General features: G+C 41.3%; 1 protein-coding gene across 1 annotated transcript in view; it reads right to left on the bottom strand.

Annotated features, from left to right (window-relative positions):
- Positions 1 to 55: 55 nt before the first annotated feature.
- The window catches only part of MAP3K15 (mitogen-activated protein kinase kinase kinase 15), an 80,574-nt gene continuing 69,587 nt past the window's right edge, over positions 56 to 11,042 (bottom strand). The window contains exons 20-29 of the mRNA XM_071430431.1: positions 8,871 to 9,054; positions 7,044 to 7,221; positions 6,203 to 6,377; positions 4,321 to 4,506; positions 3,806 to 3,911; positions 2,422 to 2,632; positions 1,486 to 1,598; positions 1,238 to 1,335; positions 1,060 to 1,136; positions 56 to 551 (exon numbers count right to left, since the gene is read on the bottom strand). Of these exons, the coding sequence (XP_071286532.1) occupies positions 437 to 551; positions 1,060 to 1,136; positions 1,238 to 1,335; positions 1,486 to 1,598; positions 2,422 to 2,632; positions 3,806 to 3,911; positions 4,321 to 4,506; positions 6,203 to 6,377; positions 7,044 to 7,221; positions 8,871 to 9,054 (1,443 nt within the window). The 3' untranslated portion in view covers positions 56 to 436. The remainder of the gene's footprint in view (positions 552 to 1,059; positions 1,137 to 1,237; positions 1,336 to 1,485; positions 1,599 to 2,421; positions 2,633 to 3,805; positions 3,912 to 4,320; positions 4,507 to 6,202; positions 6,378 to 7,043; positions 7,222 to 8,870; positions 9,055 to 11,042) is intronic.

Raw genomic sequence — 11,042 nt, 5'->3', positions numbered from 1 at the left:
CTCTGGTTTTGCTGCAGCAAAGTCACTAATTGAAAACATCACACCAGGCTTTTCTCAGTAGTTCAGTGAGAGTAGCTTTAATACAAAAAGCTGTATAAATCCATCTACAACGAGGTGACATGCTCTAGCATATCCCCCCCCTGCTCAAACCATCAGCCAGCAGAAGTAACACATTTTAAAGTTCACAGTTTTCACAGTGCTGAAGCCAATTCAGGTGGGTTTTTTTCTCTGCTAATGTTTTGTATTCCATCTACAGGCATCATATGCTTTAGTCTTGTCATAAATAACTTACATGCATTGACACTGACTTAAAAGCTGTTACTGTTCACTGTGCATTACACTGATGGTCAGACAAACTACATAACTGTGCAAAACCTGCAAGGCCACTGTACATACAAATATATACATCTAACAGTTTAGGTGCTGGGAATGTATTTCATTTGCTTATTCCCTTTTTGTGTTCTTCCAAAGCATTGACCTGCACTGAGGTCTTGCCGGATGCTTGTCGGTGGTTCAGGATTGCATTCCAGATTCTGCAGCGAAGACCCCCCCTGCATGAAGGGAAATGGAGCTCAGTTAGGGAGAGCTCCCTCATCTCCACTGCCTTAAACTGAGCAAGAAGTAAAACAGAGAAATCCCAAGGATAGACTGGTTATGACAGTACATAACAAACTACACTGTTAAGGTTATAGCTAAAACTTCTTTCAGGTCAGCCAGGCATTAACAGAATGATGAGAAAAGGACCTGAATCAATGGGTAGAAAAAAAAATTCTTTATGCCTGTTTTTCACATGATTACATATTAATTATTTTCATATTATTTCATTGTGAAGGGTGCAAAAAAAGGTCCCAACCTGGAGAAATGCCAAAGCAGATGGCTCAAAGTATCTTTGGTGTAGTTGTGTCAGTTGTAAAAACTTTTATCAGAAAATCTGAGAGGAAACTGATGGCAGTTGCCCCTGAACTGTCACTGACCTATTTAAATAACCAAACTTTAAAAGGTTTTTAACAAAATACATTAATTAAGCTCTTAACAGTAAACAAAAGAGTATTTTCTTACCGCAGCTGAAGATACCACAAGTCATCTTTGGTGATATCATTAAGGACAGCACTTAGCGTGTAATCTTCTTCAGCAAACTAAAAGGCAAATTTATTCATAAATAAATATTCCTTATTTGAAGTCAAACTGCTAATTATGACTAAAATGATGAGGTTTCTTTAATGTGATTTATTTTTACCCTCTTAATGGTATCCAAGTCTGCTCCTTGTTGTTTGAGCCAGTTCATGAGCTCAGGGTCTGCATTCTCTCTCAAAGTTGCTGCAGACCGCTGGGAATCTTTAACAAAAAACAAAGGTTAATACACCTCACAACTAGGGCAAAAGTGGTTGTTTTCAGGTAACTGAAGCTTAAGCTGTATGGTTTTGCATCCTTTCAACAAACACATGATTTCATATGTTTTTGTGTAACTGCAGTGTCTCCCCATACCTTTGGGTTTAAGTTTTAATTGAAGCAATTGTAATTCCTGAGTCTTCTGCTCCAAAGATTGTCGTAAGAGGGTCTGATACTCTTTCTCCTTCTGAATGAGATTTTCCAAAAGCCTTGTAGAATATAAGAAAGATTAAATGCAACAACACTGAGAATAAAACTAATGGAAAAAAAGATCATTTTTAATGAGTACCACAGGACAGAGGCATTTGTGAGGGGTACTGTCATAAATAACATCTCTAATGGCTTAGAGATTTCATTTTGGTTGTCTGAGACTCAGGGGTGCCACTTGAAGGCTTTCACCTGCAGAATTTAATAAATAGCTCATAAATTCTGTTCCTACTGTTTTGCAGCCTCCCTGGGCAGAGTTGCTGCCTTTATACTGTAATTTACTACTGAACAATGTAACACTGACGTTTTACCAGGGACTTTCTGATCACAGATTTACATCACATGCATGAAGAAGAATGGGAAGTTCAGCTGTTAACATGCTGGCAGCACCCTACACATGTAACCCATGAGAAACAGGGCAGGGCTCTGCTGAGCTCTGTGGTGCTAATGAGTGGCCAGCCTGTCCTGTGAGCCAGGACAGAGCTGCTGTGGCCTTTCCTTGCAGACACAGCTTTGAGGCACTGACACCAAGTCGGGGGCATCCAAGGAGCAGGAAGGAAATGGGCACAGTTACACAAACCTAATTACTTCCCTGTAGAAATCCAATGTGGCAATCAACAGAATAATTACACAGAAAGAAAAGCTGTACTGAATGATGTTCAGTTGCAATACTGTACTGCCAGTGTATTCCAAATCCACCTGTGTTCCTGGAAGGCTTTATTGCAAGGCAATAAGTGAGCAGTACTACGGGTAAGTATGTACCCATCAGTGTAGCTTTTCAAAGACTGCCTGAACATACATCCAGGGTCTTTAGAGGAGATTTACCTTAAGCTGTCGTGTTTAAGTCTGCCCAGCTCCTGGCTGAGCTGCTGCTGAGCCTTGTGTGACACCTCAGAACTGAGGCTGCTGACCCCCGATGTGATGGCAGCGTCCTCAGCCCCGTTCTGTTCAGAGGGCTGGAAACTCTGCTCCACTTCATCAGTGTCCTTGTCCCCACCTTCAGTTTCTGATGCTGGCTCAAAGTGAGTGCGAAGCTCTGGTAAAAAGAATGAGGGGAAGAACAAGATTCTTTTGGTAATTGTGTCTTCAGAGGTTGTGCAGTTTGTTCTTCACTACTGTGGGTGGGGAAGACTTTGCATAATGTGCTTTATTGCAGCACTGAGCAAGGGGGTAGTGAAGCCTTTGTGAGCTGGAGCACAGGTTCTCTGGCATTGGTTCTGGAATGAGCAATGCACCAGCAAAGGTAGAGCTGTAGGTCATAGTTGTAGCGGGGACAAATATCATGAGATGAGTAATAAAGCAGTCAGTAAAATATGTTAAGGAGAAACCCCTGAAAGCTTCCATTTTTCCTAAATAGTAAGAGAAAAAAAAAAAAGTAATTTTCCCTAATGCCCTGGACCAAAGAAGAAGCATTCCTCTTCTCCAGGGAGAATTTCTAGCCCCACTTCTCAGAACTTGCTGCAGGTGGCCACCCTTATTACCAAAGAACAGCTGTGATTTTTCTTGTACAAAGTCCTAAAAAATTTGGCCAATTTGGCTTTAAAAGCCACGGCAACTTTGGACTGAAAGGGCTCACTGTTACTAAGTCACTCAGAACATTCCTATACTGGAAAGGGTGCTCAGCATTTTAAACAGTTACAAAACTACTTAAATATTTCCAACTTAACTCATTCCTAGACAGTACTTAGACATTTATCTTCCTGGTGGTTTTCCCTATTGTCCATCTGTGGGCCAGAATCATCCTCTTCCTCATACTGATGCACTCCCTTCTACACATCTGCTCCATTAATAATTTTTAAGCTCATTAATAATTTTTCAGAACACATAACCAGACTTGTGCAGTGTTAACCATGCTGGATGTCATTAATGTATACAGAATAATTTTCTTTCTTACTAGAAAATCTCCAGCTTGGACTGAATTTAATTTGCCTTTTTTTTGGTCATGTTTGGACCACACTGGGGGTGCAGAACTCCTGGTTATTTCCCCATTATGTGCTTTTGTACTGCAAGTACAGCATTAATCCTCCAGATCAACACTTCTTTCTCTGCAACACTCTGACCCCATGTCTTTTGATGAGTAGCACATGGGGTGCAGTTAATGCATGCTGAAAGAGTAAACATCTGAACTGCTCCATTTGCTACAGCTCTTTGATATGCAGAACACCTTTTTTTTTTAATAAAAGGATTCTTTTCAGCTGCTTTGATTTACCTGGAATAAGAATAGTGACTGCTGCTTGGACTGCACGGCGGATGATGTTATCCATTGCAAACATCCAATGGGGCCTTATTAAGTGATTTCTTAACACTTTGTTCACCTGAAAAAGTAGCAGCAAACACCATTTGCTCACACCTTAGGAAAGAGAATCTTATTTTCCAGTAGTCATAATAAGCTTTATAAGGTAAAAACTGCATGCAGCACTAAAAACCTCCCACCTTTCAAAGTCTAATCAACAGATTTGACAGTTTTAGGCTACAGCTTTCAAACCATTTCAAACCAGACTGTGACATTCAAACTCTTCTACAGTACAAGGAGGGAGAGGAATGGTGGAGAAGTTGCAAACCCCTGGCATGAGCTTTGTTCAGGAGCAACCTGATGTAGTGGAAAGTGCCTCTGCCCATGGAAGGGGGGCTGGAAATAGATGATCTTTAAGATTTCTTCCAACCTAAAGCATTCTGTGATGCCTCAAAGAATTCCTCTGCCCCTACACCAGAAAAGGAACTCACCGCATCCTGGAATCCAAACAGCACCAGATGAATCTGATTGATGGAAGTGCTGTCAAAGTCCAAATCCATTTTCAACTTGGATATTGTAGAAGCCATCACTCTCTGCTCAGGAGAGTGTATGAAGTCCCTTAAAATCCCAATAATCTGCTTGATGTGGTCCACTGAAAGTTGCAGTACTTCAGAACTCTGGAGAAAAGATAATGAATGTATATCAAATGAATCCCAGAGTCATTAAACATCTATTTAGTAGCATTAATATTCTTAGGGTTACATAGTTCTTCTGTATATTTCACATTGATGAACTGAATCACAGAATTTTTTTTTTCTGCAAGGTCTCTAGTTTTTATATTTTCTTTAAACAAAAAAGTAATTTCTGTTTTCAAAAAACCCCTGTAAACCTACTGCTGCTGTGGCTGTCACAAAGGGAAGAGGTTCCAAATGATATCTAGGCATTCCTGCAATGTACTGCAGAGGGCAGCTCTCCTCCATAAAAACAGCAAAATGAGTCGCTAAGATACCCAATTTTTTTAGATACCATCCTTTCTCAATCTGGATTTCTCTCTAATCATGCAGATATTTGATTTCCTTAGGAAAAAAGTATGCTTATATATGCATTTATCCCAAGTCAAAAAAAGGTCTAAAATGACACAGTGATTCACCAGTGTTTATTTTATGATTTTCAGTCCATAACCCCTACAGTTAAAGCCATCCAAATGTCTGTAAGAACAACCTCTGTAATTAAAAGGTAGAGGGACTAGTACATAAATTATGGAAAAGAGATTATTACAGCAGTGCTACAAAACAGCTGGAGACTGAACCAGCACTTGCTGCTACTAAATAATCCTTCATTGTGGAAAATGCTGGGAGCCCTGATTATTTCTGACTCTGAATTTTAATTGTTTGTAAGGCTATCAGCTGTTTTGCAGTTCAAGCTCAGAGCAGAAATGTATCCCAGTGGCTTCCCCAGCCTGAGTTTGTGGTCTGTAGAGCCCTACAGGAGCCCCTGTGGTGCAGTTTGCTGTGGAAGGGAGCACAGGAAGGAGCAAACCCTGGGCTGTGCAGAGCTGGCCATGGAGCAGCAGGGCTTGACAGCTGAGCCACAGATGTCAGCAGCTGGCTGGGGACACCACACTGAGAGTCAGCGCACTCCCCTTTATGGGAGTGCAGCCCAGGTGAAAAAACAGAGCTTTAGTAAGAATAAATGATGGGACAGTGTCACGAACAAGTGTGCTGGAGATTGCCCAAAAATCACTGACAAGGGTATGAGCAAAAGTCAGATTCACCAGAGAGGCTCATCACAAGCAGACATTAAGGAAAGGCTGTTACAGGTGTGTGGCAATGCCTGGGTGTGCATTAACCATTCTATGATTTTTTTTCTTGCTCCTCTTCACAGTAACTAAACCTTCCCACCCCACATTCCTCCCTTCAGAAAATCTACCTTAGCTTTTTTAAGATTCACATACTGTGATCCTAGCACCTAGTCAACAAACGTTTTCTTAAAAATTGTTAATCAGGTCTCTACCTTTAAAGCAGAATATACCTAACACCATGTGGTGTTTTAGCTCCATGTCCTTAAAAGCCAAAAGAAAAGAAAACATGAAAACCACCCAACCCACCAACCTCAGCTCTCCACAATCCCACATCAAATACCCAAACCTCTCCCTCATATAACCCCAAGAGCCCATCAGCAGCCAAAAGGTGGTGTTTGCTACCCATTCACACAACAGCAAACAGCTCACACAGTTACAGGTCTCAGAGATTAAAGATACTCAGAAGGAACAATCCAAACACCTTCATTTATTCATTATCAGAAAAGGAATAATATGACTTGGCTCATTATTTTCCCTTTGACACGGGAAGAGGTGAGCTGAAGGGAAATTACCTGTGCAATACACTCCTGCAAATTGGAAGCAACTTTGTCCTGCTCTTCCTTAAGGATTTTATAGAGGATTGCTCGGCGCTCGCTGTCCTTGCGCAGCAGGAACAGCCCGGAATCCTTGTCCTCCACGGAGGGCGAGGCGCTCCTGTCCTCCGAGGCCGAGCCCTCGTCAGGGACACTGTGGCAGCCACCCAGCACAGGCACAAGAGAGACCTCAGCATTAGCAAAGCACCAGGACTGCCAGAAGGGAGCAAGGACACTTCTGGGGTTAAAGACTCAGTTCAAACTACAGCAGCAGATTGATCAGACTGGTAAATGCTAATTTTGAGAGAGAAGACGGTTCAGATCCTCTGCTGACTCAAAACCCACGTGGCTGATTTCCCCCTGCTAAGAAGCTGGCATTAATGTCAGCTTTGGGGAAGAAAGCTGAAACTACTCATTTTTTCTGGACCCATACTGTAACATACTCATTTGAAAGTATTGCTTTGTACTTTGGGAGAAGGAGAACTGCATTTCTGCTTCCCATTTTGTCATGAGTACATGGAAGGGTCAAATCCTCATTTAACTCCTAAATCTATATCAACTCAATCAATAACACCACTGACATTTACTCACTGGAGGAAGAAAAGTGTAAAAGTACATGGAAACCTTAAAGGAGAGGAATGATTGTTCATTATTAAACATAGACAGTATTTACATTAACTGGTAATCTATCTATCTAAACTTCCTGAGTAACACGTCTTTACCTAACCATTATGTGAAAAAATTGCCATCAGATAAAATAAAATGTGAATTATATCCACAGAATCCCTCAAGAGTGTCAAGTGAGAAGCAAATATTTTACCTTAGTAAATGAGAAATGGGATGCTTTGTCTGAATCTCTGAAATGGATCTCTTTGGCCTTTCAAAAAACACCTCATGCTGTACATCAGAGTCTGGTGAAACAGAGCCGTGCTCACTGCTGCTACTGCCAGCCTGCTCCCCATGGACGGGCAGTGGCAGGGATGTGTTCCGAGTATAATCTAGGAACAGACATGGTAAAATGGGTGACAGAACTAGGCCAAAAAGGGCAACATGCTTTAAACAGCTGTGATCATCTTCACTGACTTCTGGACCTCATTTTGCAAAATGGCAGAGGAAGAAGTAACCTTGTTGATAAAAAGCAGAAACACAATTCAAAATCATTGCATGAACAAGCAATAAAAGGTTTTAACAAGTTAACTGCTAAACCCAAAGACAGCACAGATACTCACAGGAAATGCTGTTTTGTTATGTCTCTCACACCTACACACAATCCCCCTTGGTGCTGGCCTCACAAAGTGACTCAAACAGATATGAGCAGTTTGAAGAGCCTGAACTGAACCAAGAGGTTCATCTGCCACTCCACCACAGCCATGTCTCTCTAAGCAGAGACCACTCTGTTACATGCCCTCCTCACCTTTAATGGGCATCAAATTGCCCTCTCCATACCTGAGATATCTGCCTCACACACACATGCCCCTGCCCCTAGCAAGGACCCTCCCTCTCAGCACTGGCTTGAAGGAAATCTCCTCTCCCCTTCCAAATAATCTTAAAAGTAAGAAAAAATTAAAAACAAAACAAAACAAAAAACCAAACCAACCCAGATGTTGAGAGTTTACTGTAATCCTGATTGCCAGCTTGCAGCTGTATGGCAGAAAAGGTAAAGAAGCTCTCTCACAACCCAAGGTGAACATACCCATGGAGCTAAAACATGACAACAGCTTTTGATGCTTGTCACTACAAATTCTTGGAGGTGAGGGAAGGAAGAGAGCTAGAAGTTGAAAGTTGTTCAGAAAGCTCTGAAATACTCCATGGCAAATGACTGGTGTTCAGATGGCTGAGGTTAAACAGTCACAGAAATGAAACAATGCATGTCACCTCATGAAACCTGGTGCAAGGCATCTCAGTAGGACAGAAAATTGAGAGCTGCTGTCCCAAGAGCTGAAAAATAGGAAGAACTTCAATTTGCATTGGGAGTGTGTGTGTGTGTGCAGATAGGTAAAAGAAGCAGCAAGACCAGTGGCTTTCCCTGTTTTGAAACAGACAGTTCCTTCATATGATTTATTTGGCAGGTCTATATTAAGCTTCCTTATCTTATCACTGAGAAATGGCTGATATATTTGGGGGGGAGGGAAGAAGAATCATGCAATGCAGATAAAACAAAACAACCCATTAGACAGCTACTTCAGCGCCTTTGTGCCAAATTTCAATGTTATATATCAAGTCTGAGAATGCTGACCCAAACACCTAATAGACCCACATTTTCAGGTGTCAAACTCTATGAAATTCAGATCTCTGAAGTGTACATAATTGCAAATCTAAAATGCAGAACTGGTTTGGAAAGTCTTTGTCAAATGTCACTCTTCTAATTTTAATTTACTACAAATGGGGCATTTATTTCTGAGGAGAGGAAAAATGACTTCGGGAGGTTTTAGCAAGCAAAATACAAAATAAGCAAGGCCCTTCATTTTCTGGGAATTATTAAATTTAAATATGTATAATCAAAAATCACAGACATTTTTAATAGCTGAGTTCCTGCTGTTTCCTGGCACAATAAATGTCCTTTGCCAAAGAAAGTTCTTAATGATTCCAATCTTTTATATAACACTTAATGATGATGTTGATTTGGATTTGGCTGATAATGCCTTACCTGAAGGCTTGAATGCAATTTTGCTTTTCTTGCCCTTGTTAACTTGCTTCAGGAAAGAATCTCTGAGCAAATCAGACGCTGTAACACGTTTACTAGGATCAGGTTCAAAACAGAGCAAAATGAAGGCCTTTGTTTCAGCAGACACTGATTCTGGAATTTCAGGATGAATCTTAAACATCCCAACCTGCAAGTAAAACACAAATACTAATTATTTTTATGAAACAACTTCAAGCAGACCACGGGCCAAAGCTCTTATAATACAGTTGCTCACACTTCTCCTGACTCTTGGAGTGATCCAGGTCCCACATAAAGCAGTGAAGTGACAACAAGGTTCTAATCCTGTTTTATTTCATGGCCAAACATAGTGTAAATATCCATGTGATATTACATAAATGTCAAGCTTTGGATGTATATAACCAAGATTGCTTTCAGGCAATCTTGGTATCTGGGCATTATTGACACCAAGTGCTTCAAATATTCCTCCTCTGACCAGCCACTAACCCCTCCAGCTATTGCACAGGTTTCCCATCACCCCTGCTCAGAGCTGTGTCTCTCAGTTGCTGACTCCTCTAGCACATTCATGCCCAAGAACAGCAATAATTTCCTCCTCTATCACCAACAGCTTGAAGCTACACCTTTTCTGCTCCTGCCATTGACAAATTTCCTTGCACAAATAAGCACACTGACCTTGCCAGACCTTGTCACCATCCCCCCTCTCAGGCCAGATGTCTTCCCAAGTCTTTCAGTGTTATTTAATTAAAATTCACATGATGTCCAAAGCTTTAGCAAGATCCTTGTTAATCCATTCTTTAAGTAATGACTCTTATTTTAAGTCATTACTTAAATGAGTCTCTTTTAAGACTCTGTCTTTAAGTAATGAAAAATGTGCTTCTACAGGTTGCTCCCCAGTGATTTTTCCAGCTCCTTGCTGCCTTCTTATTCTTTAATGTCAATCTGGCAGAACTGTTTGGAAGCCAGAGCTGTATAACCTTTGTGCACTGAATGCACATGTCTGGAGAGATTATGGTTTGTAGTCTCAGCATCTTTACACAAAACACATCCTGGAGAACAAGCACAAAGGTAGTGTCCACAAGGGAGACAGCAGCCCAGCAGTGAAGTGCCATCTGCTTTCACATAATCTCATTACATAGCTGCATTAACTGTGGCACTATTAAGTGCTCACAATACTGGTTCAGCTTGAATACAAGCTGAAGGGAAAAATGCTGAGCAGTCCTGCTCCTGTTTGAATGACAGTGCAGTAATAAAATGCTCACAGGGCTTTAAGGCCTTCCAGACCATGACCTGAGCACATTCAAGACTCAGTGTCACAAACTGGCAGCACTCTGGTGCCAGGTTTCACTCTTGTGCACTAAGAAAAAATCGAAAATTTTAAACCAGGGCCAAGAAGTCTGAAAGCAAGTCTCTGATCTTGTCTTAATCTCTGTTGCTCAGGGGGACTAAGTTTTGTCACAACCACCTGCAAATTCTATGGCAACACTAGTGTACTTGGTCTCCACTGAATGCCATTTGTTTGCACTCTTTTCACACAGACACAGATGCACACATTCTGTGCTCACAGAATAAATACCTCACAGTGCACACCCAGCCAGGACATAGCCAGTTCTTGGTTTACTAGCCCCTTTTCTCTACTTTGCCCAACTCTTTGGTCATTTGCAATTTTTAAAGTGACTTCACAGGGAGACTTAAACCTTCCCTCTCCTCACCTGCCCTAAGCACAACAGAGCATGCATGTGTGGAGGTGGGGACCTCAAAAGTTCAATATTCCAAGTTTTCCAGACTTCTTTTTATATGTTTGCCCAGCCAGCCTGTTTCAAATCCAGTTTCCAGCTTGCTTACTTTCATTACACAGAAAAAGAAAACATGGTTTGTAACCTATGGTGCCTAGCAAGACACAATTTCAAACAGGTCCCAGCAGAGGCAAGAAACAGGAAACAAAACCAAATGTCTGCCCGTAGTACATTAATGCAGTCTGCAATAAGAATGCTAAAAACTTCCATTAAACAGTGCTGAAAATAAGATGTGCAACTCACTGAGCAGTCACAACTACATGCCAGGTATGTAAGATTAAAAGGCATCTGCCAACAAAATTGTATCTGACATTTACAGTGATGTGGAAAACAGCCTCCTTCCATGGCTCCCTTAGTGGACCAA

This window comes from Agelaius tricolor, unplaced genomic scaffold, assembly GCF_023055355.1.
Source record: "Agelaius tricolor isolate 1412-34295 unplaced genomic scaffold, bAgeTri1.0.p SCAF_7, whole genome shotgun sequence".
NCBI classification, from domain to species: domain Eukaryota; kingdom Metazoa; phylum Chordata; class Aves; order Passeriformes; family Icteridae; genus Agelaius; species Agelaius tricolor.
The sequence above is the reverse complement of the archived record's forward strand: the minus strand, read 5'-3'. Positions and strand labels throughout refer to the sequence as shown.